This window comes from Globicephala melas, chromosome 1 (genome assembly GCF_963455315.2).
Source record: "Globicephala melas chromosome 1, mGloMel1.2, whole genome shotgun sequence".
NCBI lineage: Eukaryota > Metazoa > Chordata > Mammalia > Artiodactyla > Delphinidae > Globicephala > Globicephala melas.
Window position 1 is genome coordinate 155,451,550 of NC_083314.1, and position 18,492 is coordinate 155,470,041.

Below are 18,492 nucleotides of genomic sequence, written 5' to 3' on the forward strand. Positions count from 1 at the left end.
AATATACGTCCCGTCCTCCATGCTCTTCTTCTTCTTTTTTTTGGGGGGGTGTTGTTTTGTTTTGTTTTGTTGGTTGTTGTTGGCTTAAACAACAGAAGTTTATTTTCTCTCAATTCTGGAGGCTGGTAGTTCAAGATCAAGGTGCTGGCAGGGTTGGTTTCTCCTGAGACCTCTCTCCCTGTCTTACGAGTGGCTGCCTTGTCGCTGTGATTTCACACGGTCTTTCTTTTATGCATGTGCATTCCTCATGTCTCTGCTTCTTCCTACTGGTCTTGGAGGGTCTCCTGGGGAGGTGGGAGGGGGGCCTTCTCTTGGGACATGAAAGCTGGTGGCGAACATACCTGGGAGTACTCACCCGAAGGCTGACATCTTGTTTGGGCCCCCATGCTCTTCTTGAAATGTGACATTGACACTCATCCATCAGGAGTTGAGGGTCTCTGTTCCTTCCCCTTGAAACTGGGCAAACCTTTGTAATTGCCTGCACCAAAAGAATGTGGTGAAGTTGACACTGTGTGATTTCCGAGCCTGGGTCCTGGGAGGCAATTCTGCTTTAGTCTGGTGTTGTCCTGCTCTCACTGAGCTGCTGTGTAAGAAGTTCAGCTACCTAGAAGCTGCCATGTGGGAGATACTTGTGGCAAGCTCACAACGGGATCAAGGAGAGAGCTGCCCAAGAAATTCCATTTGTTCCAGCCTATTGAAGGCTTCCCAGTACAGACACCAGAAACATGAGTGAAGAAGCCTCCTGCTGACCCCAATTCCAGTCACCATCTGACTGCAAACTTATAATAGACCTCAAGTCAGAACCAATCAGCAGAGCCATTCTTGAATTCCCAATCCAAGAAATGGTTGTTTTAAGCCACTCAGTTTTCAGATGGTTTGTTATGCTGCAATAAACAATGAATACACTCATGTGTGCTGTCCAAACGTGAAGCTCATCCCCTTTTCACAAACACACAAAAAAACAACACTTACTCCTCGGAGGCTTTTGTGTGTTTAGTCTACAAAGAGAGGAAGAAATAAACAACATAAAACCAACAACTTTGGACATCCCATTTCTTAGACGTCCTTTACAAATAGTTCCGCACACCCAGGCAGTGCCCATCAGCCCTCTCTCACCTCCTCCTCCTCTCATCTTACTTCCTACAAACTCCAAATCCTTCTTCACTCTGTTAGGCAGTGCAATTAAGTTCTCTCAAGCCCTTTCTCCCAAACTCAGCTCCAGGAACCCCTTTCAAAGCCCAAGGCTCTTTGCCAACATGCCCAATGGAGCTGAACTTTCCCAGGTTCCAGAGAGTATTCTCCTTCACTATTTTAGCTGACCTGCTTGTGGTTGTTTTCCCCACACTGGGTGCAGGACTGGTACACAGAGAGTCCTCAATAAATCATAATGAAAGCAGAAATGTAACAAGCACCTACTATGTGCTGCTTGCTAGGGTAAGGACATCATATGCATCATCCCATTCAGTCTTCACAAAAACCTGTAAGATAGGGACTATTGTTATTTCTTTTTACAGATGAGCAAACTGAGACTTCATATGGTTTTAGGTCCTGTGGTCATACTCAGTGACAGAGTCAGATTCCAAAGCACTCTACCAACATTGCTTAAGTGAATGAAAGGGAAGGTAAGAAACTCTGGAGAGAGGCTATACTTGACAGGTTGGTTTTGGAAACTCTGGTAAATAAGGTGATGGTTGTTTCCATGATCATGGAGATCACTTGGAGGGAGAGAGCTGGCCAATCCCACAGACTCTGGTGCTTAAGGGAGCTGCAGAGAAGAAAAAGCAATAGAAGAAGGGCTGGATGGTGGACACCTGGACAGGGAAGACTTCAAGAATGGAATGGCTAAGGCAGACCCAGGTGCCAATAGCTTCATGACCGGAGGACTGAAGAGGGGTTAAGCCTCACTGGTGACCTCCAGCAGGGGCAGAAGCAGGGAGATGAGAGGAAGATGAGGAAGTTTAGAAGTGCTAGTGAAGCCAGAGGGAGGAGGCGGAGTGGGTATTCACAGGATGGCTGATCCAGGAAGGGTATGTTTTAATACGGAAGAGGCCTGATGATTGTTTGTGGAGAGGGACGAGGTGGGTGGGGAGGGGCAGAGCCTGCTCCAAGGTCTGCAGAACCTGAGGCACCCTGGGCCTGGGCCCTGGCGTAGAGCACCCAGGCCGGAGCTCGCAGGCAGAAGTGGCCGAAGAAATGGCTCAGGGGATGGGACGCGGACTGTGGGTTGGGGGAAGGGGCTGGGTCCTGGAGATCAGGCTGGACAGGGACCTGGGAAGGCCCTCTGCCTCCTCAGAGAGAGACGGAGGCTTGGTCCCCGTCCCGCACCCTGGCGGCTCTTTGGATTACCCGGCCGATGCCTCGGGGAAGTACGAGGCGAGGATGGAGGGTGGGCGCTGGCGGCTAGACGGAGCGGGGCGGAGCTGGGCCGACGGCGCCGGCCTCCTTCCCCGGGTCCTCTCAGGTGACAGACCCCCGCGGGTCCCCCGCCCCGCCCCGCCGCATATTCAGGAGGCCGGACCCGCCCCGTCCGTGAGCAGCTAGCGCGGCCGCGCCGGAGCCTCAGCGGTCGGTGCGTGCGCGGAGCCGGCACCCATCCTCCTCGAGTCCGCCGCCCGCCATGGCCCCTGAGGCCGCCCGCCGCAGCCTCCTGGTTCTCCTGCAGGTGCTCGGGCTCGCCCTGGCGCAGATCGTAAGTCCCGCGCCGGGGTCCGGAGTGCGGGGTCTGGGTCCGGGGTTCAGGATCCCGCGGTCTAGTCAAGGGCTCCCTCTGCCTGACCTCCACCCTCTGCTGACACTCCCTAGCGCGAGGGGCAGCTTCGGACAGTCCCGCGGCGCACGTCCCCTTAGGAGGGGCACAAACGAGGGGCGTCTCGGCACAGTGAAAGGAGGTGGATGAGCCGGGGAGCCAGAGGGACCCTGTCCCGAGATGCTCGGCCCTGCCTGGGACGGGCAGCGTGCGGCGAGAGCTGGCGCCGGGTCCTGGCAGCCCGGAGAGCCCAGGTGGCGGGGGACACAATGGTGCCCATTCACGGGGCTCCGGATTCTCCGCCCCCGCCGCCTCCCAGGGGGCGCCGGCTCCAGCCAGACGCCGCTCTCGCTGGCTGCTGCCTCTCTGCCGGGCTCGCGCGCTCGCGTCTCACTTTCGAGGGCCGGCTGGGGGGAGGGGGGCCTAACGGGACGCGGACGCGGAGGGGCAGGGCCCGGGCGCCAGCCTGGCACTTCTCGGCCTGGGGAGGGCGCGGGCACCTGGCAGGCGGGGGACCCCCACCCGAGTCGGGGGTGGCCCCGTAAGAGAGCCACCTAAGGGAGGACGGAGGAGCGTTGCTGCGAGAGGGGTGCTCTGAGTTAGGAGGAGAGAACAGGCTTCCCTTCCCTGGGTTCCCTCACGCCCCGTCTCTCTGCACCTCCCCAGCTGTCCCGTCGGACTTTATCCGCACCGGGGGGAGAGGAAGGGGTACCTACTCACCTTCAGTATCTGTTGTTCACCTAAAAATAATGCGAGCAACCGTCCATTGAGGACCAAGCGTCTCTAGGCACCATCTTCCTTACCATCGGTTATTTATTTGAGCCATCAGCATCTCCATCTGTTCCCACCCACGACAGCGCAAGGGCAACGTGGTACAGTGGAAGGAGGTGGGCAGACCTAGGACGGAATTCTGGCTCCACCGCTTACTTCCGGTGATCACGGACCCCTTCATCTTTCTGAGCCTGTTTCCTCAACTGCAAACTGGGGCTTGTTAGTTTCGGCCTCACAGTTCTGAGCATTCAATAAGATAATATATGTAATGGTGCACAGTATCTGGTACACAGTGGGTTCTCAATAAACGGGGAGTTCGCGGCTCCCTGAGGAGCTCCCTTTCCTTAGGGAGAGGTGCACTCCTGGATGCCCAGTTCCCTGCACTATCTGAGGGCTGCACCCCTGTATGTGTTTTCAGAGAGGTCCACCAGGAGAGCGGGGGCCCCCGGGGCCCCCGGGGCCACCGGGGCCACCGGGAGTGCCTGGATCCGACGGAATCGACGTGAGTCTCTAACCTGGGAAGGGAGGGGGAGAGAGGCGGCGGACAAAGGGGAACTTTGTGAGCCCTGGGAGTGGGGGGCGGGGGGCGGGGCGGTGAGGTTGACGCCTGGAGATGCAGTGCCCCCTGTTGCCAGTAGGCGACGCCAGCCTGCACCACAAGGAGACCGTTTGTTCTACAAAAACCTCAAACTAGCCCCGAGAGGCAGAGCCCCTTACAGCCGCCGGCGGACAAGGAGCTGCTGTTCGGTCTGCCCGCCACAGCTCACAGCGATTCCTTATCCCTCGCCCCCTCCTCCCTTCTTTTTTCGGGTGGGAGACGCCCTGCCTCCTCTCCCTGCCCCCTGGCACGTCTGGATGCTTCTTCAGGGTAGCTTGGGAGCCTTGGCCAGACCGCTGACCAGCTAGGGCCAGACTCCGGTCTCTTCCCTTTGCATTTTTCTCCCCGATTTTAGCTGGTCTCGTTCCCTGCTCTCCCTACCACAGTGAGGGTTAAATAGCTCATTCTGGATGCTCCCCCAGGAGGTCAGCCCCATGTTTACCCATCTCGACAGCCTTCTATTCAACCTGGTGCCCCACCCTCCAAACACAGGGTGAAGGGTCCCTGCCAGGCTCTCTGGCCGCCACAGGCTCTGAAATGCCTGGAAGCCTCTCTGGGGCTGAATGTGATTCCACAGCCCATATCTGTCCTCCACCAAGGATCCTTTGTCATAGGGGAAGGAGGTTCTTCTTGCCTTGGTGACACATTGAATCTGTCCCCTTGGTCCTTGCCCCTGCCCCATCTCGTTTTCCTGACCCTAACCCAGAAGGCCGCCACTGCCCCCTTCACTTACCTCCCCTTCATGTTTTCCTAAAAACCCCACGTTTCTCCCCACACGTGCTCAAATCCAAGAGGCACCTGCTCTCCGAGGTAACTTGGAGCCAACAACCCTGCTCGCAGGTCTCCTAACTGGCCCCTTACCAACACTGGCATGACTAGAACCCACTCGCATGCTGTTATCACCCTCTCCAGCCTGCCTGGGATTGGTGTCAACCCACCTATGGTTTTCTTGAGGGAAAGGGAGCTATTTTCCTAAAAAGCACAAGGCTTGAGAGGACCCAGGACAGAAGAGAGGAGAGTGAGGAGAGGAGCGCGTGGGACGGGCCAGCCAGGGCTTGTGTGCCCATCTGGGGGAGCACGAGCCATAGTGTGCTGTCTCAACAACTTGTATCTTGCAGGGTGACAAGGGGCCCCCTGGGAAAGCTGGCCCTCCGGTGAGTACTTTTTCCTCCTTGACCTCTGACCCTTCCAGGTCTTGCCCTCCTGTGTCTAATGTTTGCTCCACTTCTGTTTTCAAGGGACCTAAGGGAGAGCCTGGCAAAGCGGGGCCAGATGGGCCAGCCGGCAAGCCCGGGATTGACGTGAGTACCTACCTGAGCGTCAGGTAGAGCAGGTGAGGGCTCCACCCACTGACTTCCAGAACCCAATTCTGGCATCTTCCCTGATCTGCTATTCAGAGCAAGACGGAGACTCTACAGCTGTGAGCCCCCCTCACCTTCATATGAGATTGTGGCCTCACACCCACCCCAGGAGCATTGAATCACAAGCAAATGGGGGTCCAGAGAGGGGTTCTGCTCATCGGCAGCAGCCAGAGTTTAGTCTCACATTTCTGGCCCTAAGTATCAAACTGAATACTCTGGGCAGAGCTGTCCTTATGCTCCCTCTCCCTTCCTCTCCTTTTCCCTTCCCCACTCCACCCGTCACAGCCCCAGGCACCACTCAGGAGAGGAACGGTATTTGGCTGATAGCACAGAGTTCCCGGGGACCCCAAGGTCACAGGCTCCTGGACACAGCCAGGGGCAATGGGAAGTCTTCTTGTTGGGGCATACATTTGAGTCAGTCACTGAAAGATGGGAGGAAGAAGAGGCCCCCATGAGTTGCCTTTGCCCTGTTGGTGCAAGAGGTGCCCATTAGGGCTGTGACCAGCCACCAGGGCCGTTCCAACTCGTCCACGGTTACAAAATACATTGCCTTCCACATCGGTTTTCATAGCCACCCAGAGAAGCAAGCATGATTATTAATCCATTTTGCAGATGAGAAAACTAAGGCTCAGAAAAAGTTGCCAAGGGCAGACATCAAGAAAATGGCTAATCCAGACCTATGTCTATCTAGGTTTTCTAGACTCCTAGACTGGAGGCATGAGGTCTGGGCTGACAAATCTTTGGGCCTTGGTTTCTCATCTTTCAAAAGACAATAATCGTCAAGGACTATGGTGGGAACTGGGGGAAGGGAAGGTGAGGTGTAGCCGCCCTTAGGCCTTCATGGAGTGTGGTGAAAGGCAGCCTGGGCCCACCCAGGAGAGACCTCTGGACCCGCCCTGCCCCACGGGTCAGGGAGCAGGTTCGCCCCTCACGGATGTACCTTCTCTTTCTTCGCCAGGGTCTAACTGGAGCCAAGGGGGAGCCTGGTCCCATGGGGATCCCTGGAGTCAAGGTAAGTAGCCTGCTGGGGGCCTCAGCACGGGCAATCTAGCACCAGAGTTTGGGAGGGGCTTTGGCAGACAGAAGCAGGGACCCAGGAGACCCTAGCCTCTGAGCCTCTCCCATTGCTCTTACAGGGGCAGCCTGGGCTCCCAGGTCCCCCCGGCCTGCCGGTAAGTATAACTGGCAAGGGCTTTAAAGGACCCTTTGTGGGGAGGGGGACTTGTAAAAGGAGCCATGAACCTAATCTTTTCTTCTGTTCCAGGGCCCTGGCTTTGCCGGACCTCCTGTAAGTCTGCAGGGATGGGGCAGAGTCCCTGGGACTCTCTGGGAAGGAGGGTACAGAGGGCTTCCAGGGGACCGACCAGCATGGGGAGGGGCCAGCATTCTGTGATGGTGTTGGAAATGGGCAGACTTGTCAGAGAACTCTGGGCGTATCCACTGGCTCTGAGATTCTCTGGCCCTTAAAGCCCTAATCTGTCAGCTTCTCTGGTGTTGGTTGCAAAGTGAAAGTGGGGAAGAGGGCTCTGGGTCCCTCTGTGCCAGGACTGGGCTGACCCTCTGAGGCATCCCAGCCACTGATGTCTCTGTCCCTAGGGACCAGCCGGACCTGTTGGCCTCCCTGGTGAGATGGGACTCACGGGCCCCAAGGTGAGCCCCAGCTAGCCCTCTGCTCACCCTGCCTCCTGCCCTCTGCCTTGAAGCTGGCAAGCTCAGTATCTCTCCAGGATTTCCTGAGTCTGCCTCTGGCCACCAGGGAGCTCCTGCAGTTCTGGGGCAGAAACCCCTCCTGCTGAGCCCACCCTGTGGTAGGTCTTCCAGGGAGGCCAAGGGCTGGGGCCATCCCCCCGAAGATCAGGCCTTGATCTCCCCAAGAGCCCAGATCTCACGAGGTGACCTGGAGGGCAGGGTGGACAGTGCAGTAGCAGGAACTGGAGGAGGGGGCAGGGGTGACCTAGGCAGGACTGGACAAGGGTATGATTTGGGTCCTTCTTGCTTCCAGGGGGATCCTGGACCAGAGGGACCAGCAGGGCCCCCAGGGCCCCCTGGGAAACCGGTAAGTGTCCTCAGACCTCCCACATGGCAGTGTGTGGCCGGGGAAGGACAAGAGTCCTTGGCGCCAGCCTTGGGTGGGGACAGTTTGCTTCAGACTCCGTCTCCATACATCTTTTCTCAGGGCCGCCCAGGAACCATTCAGGGTCTGGAAGGCAGCGCGGACTTCCTGGTGAGAGGCGGCGGGGGTTGGGGGGGGGCCTGGGGCGGGGCTAATCCGGGGAAGGGGCGGGTCATCTTGAGAGGGGCGGGCAAGGAGATAGGTTCCTTCAGGAGGTAGGGTCAGAGGGAGATGGGGAGGGGCTGCAGCTGAGAGGTGCAGCCAGGTGCGGTGGGAGGGGGAAATCGGAGCTGGCAAGATGGGGAAGCAAGGCCCAGTTGGCCTGGGGCTGGCCAGTGACCACAGAGCCCTGCGGGATTTCCTTTCCAGTGTCCAACCAACTGTCCAGCGGGCGTGAAAGGGCCCCCGGGGCTGCAGGGAGTGAAGGTGAGCTCCTGGCCCAAGGCTTGGGGGCCGGGGGGGTGGGGGGCGTGGGGGGGGAAGGACCTACTCTGAGCTCTCTCCTTCCCTGCAGGGGCATCCTGGCAAGCGCGGGCATCTGGGAGATTCCGGCCGCCAGGGGAAGCCGGTGAGTGTGAGGGCTGAGGGCCCTGGGAGGGTGTGTGTGGAGAGGGGCCTACAGGAGCCTGCCCCCCATCCTTCTCCCTTCCCCTTCCCCTGTGGGGCTCTGGGGATAAAGCCTTGAGCTGGGAGGCAAGAGGCCTAGATTCTAGGTCAATGTGTCCCTGGGCAAGTCCGTTCTCCTTGCTGTGCTTCCATTTCCGCATCGGTCCGTCACATGGGACCGTATGGTTTCTAGGAGGGCTTCCTGTCTGCTTTTGCTGGGAAGAGGATGGTGTCTTTGGTTGTCTGTATGTTTGTCTCTCGATCTGCCTGCCTATCTGACTGCTCTTTCCTGCCCCTTAGGGTCCCAAGGGAGATGTGGGTGCCTCTGGAGAGCAAGGCATCCCTGGACCGCCGGTAAGGAACACTTTACAAGGGCCCTCCTCACCTCTCCTGGGAGACCTTAGTGGAGTCATTCTCGTGCTCTGGGTTCTAACTTGTGAAAGAGACACCTGTGTCCAGCTGGTGTGTCTCTGGGTGGGGCGGGGGACGGAGGCTGAGGCTGACTGTGAGAGGCTGGGGGACAGGAAGAAAGGCTGTCAGCCAGAAGACTCACCTGAGGCCCAGGTTCAGCCACTGTCCCTTTTGAGTGACCCTGGCGAGTCTCTCCCATCTCCGAGCATCAGTGACCATCTGTGATAGGGACTCCGTGCCTGCCTCAGAGAGGCACTGACAAAATTAGGTGGGGGTCAGGGAAGGTGTCACGAAGTGGGCCTTCTAGTTGCCATCGCTGTCATTCTTCTGTCTTGACAGGGTCCCCAGGGCGTCAGGGGCTACCCGGGCATGGCGGGACCCAAAGGAGAGACGGTGAGTGGGTCTGGGGTGTCCTGCAAGAGCTGCTGGAACCAGCCCCCTGGCCTCTGGGGTCCAGCCAGGACTGACCCGCGACCTCTGCTCTCCCCAGGGTCCTCAAGGGTACAAAGGCATGGTGGGCTCCATCGGCGCCGCCGGGTCACCAGTGAGTCTGCTCCTGCTTCCGCCCACACCCACCTCCTCCAGACACAGCTCCTAGGGCTGCGGAGGGCTGCGGCTCCCCCTGAGCCCACATAACTTGCATTTCTGTTTGTCCTTCTTTCCAGGGTGAGGAAGGTCCGCAGGGGCCACCAGGCCGAGCTGGGGAGAAGGGTGACGTGGTGAGTCCTCAGGCACTCCTGTCCAGTCACGGCCCCTGGGGAGAACTGGGTGGACTCAGCTCCACCCAAGGCTCACATGCGTGCACAAACGTGTGTGTGTGTGTGTGTGTGTGTGTGTGTGTGTGTGCATACGTTATTCTGCGTGTCTGTGCGTGTGGGTGACTGATGTGAGGGAGGAACGTCTGTGCCCAGAGCCCAGCCAGCCCCCTCCTCCAAGCCCAGCCTGTTGCTGATCAAATTCAGACTTCGGGAGAACCGTGTAATGCAGTCCCACGGTCACTGGGGCCAGACAATGAAATTCCAGGGAATCAGTCATGGGGCTAATGGGATTTGGTCCAGATCCCAGTTCTCTTAACTCTCTCTCTTTTTTTTTTAAAGTAAAAGACTATCTCTTTTGAGCAGTTCTGAGTTTACAGAAAAATTGAGCAGAAAGTAAAGTTAGGGTTGTTTTTCTTTTTGTTAGTTTTCTTATTGTGCAAGTTTTTTAACAAACGCAAAAGTAGGGAGAATAATATAGTGATCCTTTATGTACCTACCTCCCCAAATTAACCTTTTACCGCTCTCACTTCATCCATCCTCTTCTTCCTTTCTTTCCTTCACTTCATTGCTTTGCTCTGATATTTTCAAGCAAATTCTTAACATTACGTCATGTTACCCACTTCCGAATGTATCTCTTACAAATAAGGCTCTTTCCTCACATAACCACGATATCACTATCCCTCCAACAAAATTATCAGTTATTCCTGAACGTCATCTAATCATCAGCTTGTAGTCAATTTTTCCCAGTGATCTCAAAAATGTCTTTTCAGGATTCTTGTTCAAAGCAAGACCCAAACCAAGTCCACACATTGTCTTTAGTTGTGTTTCTTCACATCAGTGTCACTCAGGGCCTTGGTGGGTCTCAGGAGCGCTAGCTCCTCCCCTGTCCTGCTCCAGCCCAGCCTGCTTGGTGCTGACCTCTACTCCCTCCCACTAGGTCCAGAGCAAACTCATACAACTAGGCCCCTCTCCTCCAGCCCCTGCACAGCATGGCCTGTGCCACAGGGACCCTGGGACCCGGAGGCCACTGTTCTTAGCTGTTCCCTTCTCTGAACAGCCAGACAGGAGTTCCGCCTCCTGAAGCTGATCTGATCTCTGTCTACTTTGCAGGGCAGCCAAGGTATCCGAGGACCCCAGGGAATAACAGGCCCGAAGGGAGCAACCGTAAGTGGACAGAGGGCAGGGTCCAGGCAGCTCTGCAAGCCCCCAGAGGAGGAGGAGCCTGGGATTCTAGACTGAACTCTGTTGCCGGTGGGCTGTCACCTCGGGAAATGCCCTCTTTCTGCGCCTTAGTTTTTTCACCTGTAAATAGGGTGGTGATGTAGGAGACGTCCTGGGACACTCATCACCCACACAAGGGAAGGACTGTGGTCCATTCCACGATATCCCTTCCCACTTCCACTCTCCCACCCCCAATTAGCTGGTGGGGCTTCCCAAGGTGACCTGACCCACACAGGGGCACGGGTGGGTGGCCTGACCCTAGGCATCTCCCCATTGTGAGTGTCCCTTCACTTTCTTCCTGAGCAGGGCCCACCAGGCATTGACGGCAAGGACGGGACCCCAGGCACACCTGGCGCGAAGGTAGGAGGGGGGACGGCTGGTGGGATTGGGGCAAGGGTCAGGGGCCTTTCCAGCTGAGGCTCTGAGTCCCGTCACACTGAGCCTGGAGGCCTAGGAGCCTGGGATCCTCACACATGTCACGGACACATTCCTGGTTGCCTCGGGGCCTCAGTTTCCCTGCCTCCACTCAGGTGGGAGACTCATCTGTGTCTCTGGTTCTGTCTCTTGCAGGGCAGTGCAGGACAGGTGGGGCGGCCAGGAAACCCGGGCCACCAGGGCCTAGTGGTGAGTATGGGGCGGAGCCATGGGGGCTGCCACACAGCAAGTTGCTTATCTTCCTCCAGGAGGCCAGGCACTCTGTGGCCCACCTCCCCAAGGTGGCGTGAGTGACTGATGAGATGGAGGTCACACAGCCAGGGCTGTGCTCTAGTCCTTGTCCCCACCCAGCTCAGGCCTCCTCACCAAGTCTGGCCTGGCTTAGGCTTCGTCATTTGGACAGTTGTTCCGGCCTTCTCTTTGACCATTCCAACCGTCCATGTTGGCTAAGTGGAATCTGACCATTTCCCTGCTAAACACCTTCCGTGCTCCCCCTCCCCTGCTGTCTCCAGGAAAGTCACTCTGTCCAGTCATTCAATAGAGTTACTGAGGTACAGTAAGTGGCAGGGAAAGTTACGAACAGGACAGCTACACTCCTCGTCGTCACAGCTCATCTTAGCATCTCAGGACCACCATAATCTGACCCCAGCCTATCCCTCTGCCTCATCAGCCACTGCCTCTCTTCATCCTCTCCCTTCTCAACATGGCCTTGGCTTTTCTGCCTCCACACATTCAAGCCTGTACTGGTCCCTCTGCTTGGAATGCCCTTCCCATCTCTCTGTGCCTTCTCACCGTCAGGGCCACCTCCAGCCCACACCTTCTGGGAACCCCCGTCCCTCCCTGCCAGAGGTACTGAGGCCGAGGCCTGCTAACATGTCCACATGCAGACTGCGTTCCTGTGCGCACTCACATGTGGCCCTCTTCTCCCCATGGACCGTAGGCACTTGTAGGCAGGCCCTTCTGTACCCATCTCCTCTCTCACCAGGGATTCGTGGCTAGGCACAGTCAAGTTCATGGCTGGGCCTTCTGCTGTTCAGCTCCCATAAGGCAGGGGAGGAATCCGGGAGGCAAAGCAGTAGGTGCACAGGGCTCCCCCTGCCAAGGGAGAAACTGACATCAGCTTCCTTCTACAGGGTGTGCCCGGCCAGCCTGGGACAAAAGGAGGCCCTGGAGACAAGGTAAGAGGGCAGAGTTGGCTTCATCTGAGCAAGCGAGCCTGGGGGCAGGGACCAGGGACACGGCTTAAAGACTGCAAGGCCCCGTCCTCAGCCCAAGCTCAGAGACTTGGCCTGGACACAAGTCCTTTGGGCCTAACCACCTCCCTCCTGTCACCTCCCTCCCACTCTCATCCTGGCTAGAGGAGACAGGATGGCCTGGCTGCATATCTAGATGAGAAACCGGAAGATCAATGGAGTCCAGAGGACCTCACCAAGAACCCTCTCCTCTCCCCAGCTCATTTGGTTCCAGAGTCTTTTTAAGGTTCCCTGGGCTTCTCCAAGGCCAAGGGCCTGACTGGGCTACACAGACTGACCTCAGAACTGTTTTCCTGCAGGGTGAGCCAGGCCGGCAAGGCTTCCCAGGAGTCTCTGGTTCCCCCGGGAAGGAGGTGAGTGTCCCCTCTTCTGACACAAGGCCTCTTGCTTTGCTCCCTTCCCCCGCTCCCCCAGGCCTGAGGACCCTGCACACATTGTATGGGGCCTGAGTGAGACTGTGAGGTGGAGCCCTAGCCTAGGGGTGCCCTCGGTGCCAGTCGAGGCTCTGCCACTGACGCAGGGAAGCTCTCTTCTCTCTCTGGGCACCGGTTTCCCTGTGTACAGTGCAGAGAGCGTTGGAGCTGCTTCTGTCCTGGGGTAGGACCTCTCCAGATGGCCCAGCTGACTGGGGCTGAGAATCCAGCAGGAAGTCATTCATTCATTCATTCCATAAACATTCACCAAATATCTGCAACCCGCTAGACGCTGAGATAGACAGTCTCCTACTCACATGGAGCTTACGGTTTCGTGGGAGAGACAGACATTAAATTAAATAAATGATCGCATGATGACTACAACTGTATTGGGTCCTATGAAGGAAAAGTACAGGGACCGGAAGATGAGGAGGTGAAGGAAGTCTTCCTGATGAAGCAAATTAGCTGAGCCCCAAGGGTGGGTAGGGGCCGGCCAGGTGTGGAAGGGAGGGATCCTCCAGGCTATTGCTCACCTCTGATTTCTCTGTCCCCCAGGGAGAGCCAGGGCCTCGAGGAGAAATCGGTCCCCCGGGCATCATGGGGCAGAAGGTAAGTGCCTGGCACAGCGGCCCCTCCCTGGGGGCCTCTGCAGCAGCTGGCACTGCTGGACCCAGGATCTGGGTCCTCTCAAGGATCCAGTGCCTGCCCATCCTGCCCAGCCTGCATGAGGCCTCCCAGTCAGGGCCTCAGTCTGCAGGTCTGAAGTGGAGCCCAGGACCTCCACGGTGGTGACAGCAGGAATGGAGGGCACCCTGACCACAGGGTCTGGTATCTGGCAGGGAGAGGCTGCCCCTGCTGAGAGCCAGGATGTGATGTTCACTTTCCATTTCAGGGTGACCACGGTGAGAGGGGGCCAGTGGGGCAGCCAGGCCCTCAAGGCCGACAGGTAAGTGCAGGGTGGCTGGGATGGGCACGGGGAGCCTGTCTGGGCACCTCATCTGACTTATTCCTCTGGTTTCTTTTCTCCTCAGGGCCCCAAGGGGGAACAGGGTCCCCCCGGAATTCCAGGGCCCCAAGGCTTGCCAGGCATCAAGGGAGACAAGGTACCAAATGGGGCTGGAAAATACCAGGGAAAGACGCCTTAAGACTCTGCGGGAGGAGTCGGTGGAGGGCAGTGAGATCCTTGAGCACCGCAAATCTTCGTGGGAAAAGTTCTCCCTGCGGGTCCTAAGGGACCCCGGGGTGTGGGGGGGGGGGCGGTGAGAGGCAGAGCTGCAGAGGGGCGTGTGGCCAGGAGCCGGGGTTGGGGGGACCCTGTGGACCCAGCCTCCCCTGGACCCGAGCTCACCAAGCTCTGGACTCCCCGCTTTCTCCAGGGCTTCCCAGGGAAGACCGGGCCCCGCGGCGGAGTGGTGAGTGCCAGCATGTCCCCTTCCCCCGCCGTCTGGCATCCCGCGTCGGGGCGGGGGACGCAGGTGTCACAAGCCAGCACAGCCGCCCCGCCCCTGCTCCCACGCCACGCGGGGCCACCGCAGTCTGACTCGGTCTCAATCTGCAGGGCGACCCGGGGGTGGCTGGCCTCCCAGGAGAGAAAGGCGAGAAGGTGAGCCAGCTGCGGGGGGCGGCAGGCGGGCCCTGGGACCCCACAGCCTCGTGACCGCGCTTCCTTGTGCTTGCAGGGCGAGTCTGGCGAGCCAGGGCCCAAGGGACAGGTGAGTCCTGCAGCCGCGACACCACCTTCCCCCTCTCCCGCCACCCCCCTTCCCTCGGCGCTGCTGGGGGCCAGGACCGCGGCTCCCCAGGCTTCCCTCCCCTCCATCCCATCCTTCCCCGACCCCGACCCCCGCTGCTCCCAGCGCGTGCGTCCTCTGACCCCAGCTCTGCCCCGACCCCACTCGGCAGCAAGGAGTCCGCGGAGAAGCCGGCTATCCGGGCCCCAGCGGGGATGCAGGCGCCCCGGGGGTGCAGGGCTACCCCGGGCTCCCGGGCCCTCGAGGAATGGCTGGAAACCGAGGCTTGCCCGGACAGCCCGGGAGGCAGGGCGTGGCGGTAAGTTGGCCTCCAGGGCAGGAGTCATCTCTTTGGAAGGACATCTCTTTGGGTTGCTGCTTATCGCTCCAAAGGCTGGGAATTCCCAGAGGAAGCTGGCTTCCCTGAGGCTGGTTCCAAACCTCAGGGTCAGAGAGGATGGGTGTGGGTGCAGGAGGGATTTCAGTCAGATGCTGAAAATACTTCTGGTGAGAAAACGGGAACAGGAGGGGGTCATCGCGCTGGAGTGGTCAGCCCTGGCAGCCAGGGGCTTCTTCCTGAAAGACCTCCTCTGCTTTCAGGGCCGAGATGCCAGTGACCAGCACATTGAGGATGTGGTGCTGAAGATGCTGCAAGGTGAGGGGCGGGGGGGCAACAACTCCTCCTCACAAGCCAGGGCATCGGCATCCTTCAGGAGCCTCTTCAAGTGGCCTTGCTGGAGTGTCTGGAGTCAGGGGCGGCCATTCCAGCTCTGCCTCCAAGGGGCTGGGGACCTTACCTACATCCCTGCCCTCTCAGGACCTTTGACATCCGTACAATAGCCTGAGGAAGGTGGAGGTTAACCCCCAGGCTATTCTGCGTGCACACGCAGGGACCAGGGGCCAGGGGCCAGGATGCTCTGCCTTGCCCAGTTTTACTGAGCTGACATCCAGCTTACAGACTTCTCTGTCTCCCTCCCTCCCTCCAGAGCAACTGGCAGAGATAGCTGTGAGTGCCAAGCGGGAGGCTCTGGGTGCGACTGGGATGATGGGTCTCCCAGGACCCCCTGGGCCTCCTGGGTACCCAGGCAAACAGGGACCCATTGGGCACCCTGGCCCTCGGGGCATTCCTGGCATCGTGGGAGCCGTGGGTCAGATTGGCAACACCGGGCCCAAGGGTGAGTGCTATTCTGTCTGTGGTGGCCAGGGGATGGGGGTTTGGCCAAGACCAGCCCCTGGGGGGGTCCTCAGTTACTGAGTTGATTGCCCTGCCTCCTGTTTTGTCTTTCATCATTCCCCTTCCCAGGATGAGGTATAGACACTTGTACCCATTTCTCCCACATGTGACTCCTGGGCTTGCTTTTTCAGTAGCAAATCGATAGAAATGAATGTACTGTTTTATATATTGGGTTTCTGGGGGGTTTTTGTTTGTTTTAAATATACTTAGTGGTACTCCATAAACCTCCTTCCACGTCTCTAAAAGTGGGGAGGCAGATTAACAAAATACTCAAGAAGGCAAGCTCGAGTCACAAGACAGGTGTGAGTCCAGACTCTGCCACTTTCTCACTGTGGCTCCTGAACAAGTTACCTGTTTATCTTCCTGGGCCTTAGATGTATCATCTGTAAAATGGGGATATTAATAGCAACAACCTCGTAGTTGTCATGAAGATTACATTTATAGGTAACTTACATAGAGTTGGCACATAGTAAATGCCAACTATTGTGATTATTAGACACTTTCCTGTAAAGAACTTTACCAGCTTTACCAGCCTTCCATCCTTTGGACTTGCCTTTATTTAATCAGTTCTGCAGTCATTTCCAACTGTCCCCTATTATAAACTAGCACAAAACAAATAATTGTTGTGTGTGAAATAGCAATTAAGTAGCAAGCCGAGTAGAAAAAAAGCATTTTCCTCTTCTGAAAAACTAAGGCTTGATTCTTTCTCTGCAGGAAAACGTGGAGAGAAGGGTGATAGGGGAGAAGTTGGACGAGGGCATCCCGGGATGCCTGGGCCCCCAGGGATCCCAGGTAAGATCTTGGCACTGCCCAGTGGCAGTTGTGTCCCTCAGCTCTGGGATTAATGATCCAGGGACAACTGGGTCTCTTCCATGGAGGCCTCATGCTCGGCCAACTCAGTCCCACACAGCCGGTTTTTGATACTTTTGGAGCACCCAGGAGCCTCTGGGCGGGGTCTGGCTGAGAACTGGGCAGCTGGGATTCTGAGGACTTCCTGGGTTGCACAAAAATCTGCTTCGTGGAGGGAAAGGAAGGGGCATGTGCTCCCCACGGACACTGATTGGGAGTTGGGAGGAAAGGACAATCAGACACGACTCTCAGAACCTCTGTGACTGGGGCAGAGTCCCTTCTCTCTGTGGGGTCCTTGGCTTCATTTTCCCCACCTGAAAAGTGAGACAGGAACTCTAAAGCTGAGACAGGAGGAGGCCTTGATGTCTTGCCCTTCTCCCTCTCACAGGACTGCCTGGCCGGTCTGGCCAGGCGATCAACGGCAAAGATGGAGATCGAGGGGTCGCAGGGGCCCCAGGAGAGGCAGGCCGACCTGGCCTGCCAGGCCCCATGGGGCTGCCAGGATTCTGTGAGCCTGCGGCCTGCCTTGCAGCCTCAGCCTACACGTCTGCACGCCTCACAGAGCCTGGATCCATCAAGGGGCCATGAGCATCAGGCCAAGATGGAGCCCAGTGGGCATCCTGGGGGGAAAGGACTGGATGTCCTCTGGGTGGACATGCATCCCATTCCTCTGCCCAGGAAACTAGCTTTCCCGGGACCTCTGTCTGGGACCCAGGAGTCTTGAGGAAAAGGAAATTCTAAAACATGGGGGAAGGGAAGGGAGGACATCGGAGTGAAAAGGTGAGGCTAACACAGGGCAAGTGGCACCAGAGAGTGCGAGGTCCAGAGGGTGGGGTGGCTTTCCTTCCCGGAGCACCGCTCAGATGTCACCAAAACAAATGTCTCCTTAATTTACACCATCCTCCACTGGCCATCTTGTCCTTGGGGCAAGTGGACTGACGCCTTTGCTGGTTCCTGATTCCATTTTCACCCCCTGGGCTTACTGGGTGACTGCCCAGAGGTGGCCATCCTTAAGCCAGTCCACTACTTCCTCCCTGCATTCCTCCCATCTGGATATTTAAACACCCATCTCCCTTCCCTTTCTGGCATCACCTTCTCCCACCAAACCGCTAGGTCCGCCCAGGCCTCTCTGTAAATAAAAGCCCCTGACTTGGGTACAAACCAGGATGCAAATGTTGGGCTTAATTTCTTGTGGATTAGGGGTGGGCCTCCACGACCTAAGCAGGATGGTCAAGGGCTCCAGAAGGGGAGGGTGGAGGGGGGGGTACCTGCCTCTGGGCACATCCTGAATTATGAGGACGGTACAGCATATTTGAGGAACACCTGTGGGATGAACCTGCAGGTAGAGTTAGGATGGTGACCCTCTGTCTAACTTTGGGCAGATCCTTCCCAGCCCTTGTACAGCTGGGCAAGGACTTGGCCTTGCCTCGTTTATTCAGTAGGGCGCACCCAATGTCTTGCCAGGGCCTGACACACAGGAGGTCCTCTGTGAGCTTTGGCACCCACCGTGTGCTGGCCCTGGGGCAGGAGCTGGCAGCCAAGACTGGAAGACCTGGCTCTTGCCTTCCAGGGGCTTCTAGGCCCGTGAGAAAAACAGACCTGGACCTGGATGATGAGGGCAGAAGTGACATTCACTCATGCCACTTTCACTGAGGGAACATCTAGGGGAGACTGACTCAGATCTGATGTGTCAGCCTGAGGGCTCCCAGCCTCATAGCCGTGTAGGCCAGCAAGGCCACTCCAAGCAGCAGCAGCAGGAAAGGGCGTGGCAGGTACCTCTGACCCATGCAATGATGGGAGCTTTTGAAATTCAGGGAGTGACCAATCCCTTTGCGCCATTATTGATTTGGGCATTTATTCCCCCAAATGAAGCATTCTGCCAGCTTCCTCCTGGAGACACAGGACTCCGGCCTGAGGTCCCAGCATTTGTGAAGCTTGGTCTCTCTTACACCTCACCCTAAACTTGCCTGTAAGTCTCCACTTACGCTGGAGC

At 57.5% G+C, this 18,492-nt stretch overlaps 1 protein-coding gene across 2 annotated transcripts; it reads left to right on the forward strand.

Moving 5' to 3' along the window:
• Positions 1-1,891: 1,891 nt before the first annotated feature.
• COL9A2 (collagen type IX alpha 2 chain) lies at positions 1,892-17,659 on the forward strand. Of its 2 annotated transcripts, XM_030868024.2 has the most exons (33): positions 1,892-2,027; positions 2,509-2,689; positions 3,936-4,019; positions 5,234-5,269; positions 5,354-5,416; positions 6,435-6,488; positions 6,613-6,648; positions 6,741-6,764; positions 7,073-7,126; positions 7,479-7,532; positions 7,653-7,700; positions 7,959-8,015; positions 8,104-8,157; positions 8,496-8,549; positions 8,946-8,999; positions 9,097-9,150; positions 9,272-9,325; positions 10,475-10,528; positions 10,892-10,945; positions 11,156-11,209; positions 12,154-12,198; positions 12,573-12,626; positions 13,242-13,295; positions 13,579-13,632; positions 13,718-13,789; positions 14,063-14,098; positions 14,245-14,289; positions 14,366-14,398; positions 14,589-14,735; positions 15,017-15,071; positions 15,403-15,591; positions 16,365-16,442; positions 16,888-17,659. In XM_030868024.2, the coding sequence occupies exons 2-33, from the start codon at positions 2,618-2,620 to the stop codon at positions 17,085-17,087; spliced, it is 2,076 nt and encodes a 691-aa protein (XP_030723884.2). In that variant the 5' UTR covers positions 1,892-2,027; positions 2,509-2,617; the 3' UTR covers positions 17,088-17,659. The 2 variants fall into 2 exon arrangements, with proteins under 2 accessions (XP_030723884.2, XP_060163335.1); XM_060307352.2 differs by lacking the exon at positions 1,892-2,027 and having other exon boundaries at positions 2,392-2,689.
• The last annotated feature ends 833 nt before the right edge of the window (positions 17,660-18,492 follow it).

Bases quoted from the DNA above. Each gene is read 5' to 3' on its own strand.
- COL9A2 (XM_030868024.2), top strand. From the start codon at position 2,618: ATGGCCCCTGAGGCCGCCCGCCGCAGCCTCCTGGTTCTCCTGCAGGTG. The intron at 6,765-7,072 runs GTAAGTCTGCAG...CTCTGTCCCTAG, and splicing joins CTGGCTTTGCCGGACCTCCT to GGACCAGCCGGACCTGTTGG. The intron at 15,072-15,402 runs GTGAGGGGCGGG...CCCTCCCTCCAG, and splicing joins GGTGCTGAAGATGCTGCAAG to AGCAACTGGCAGAGATAGCT.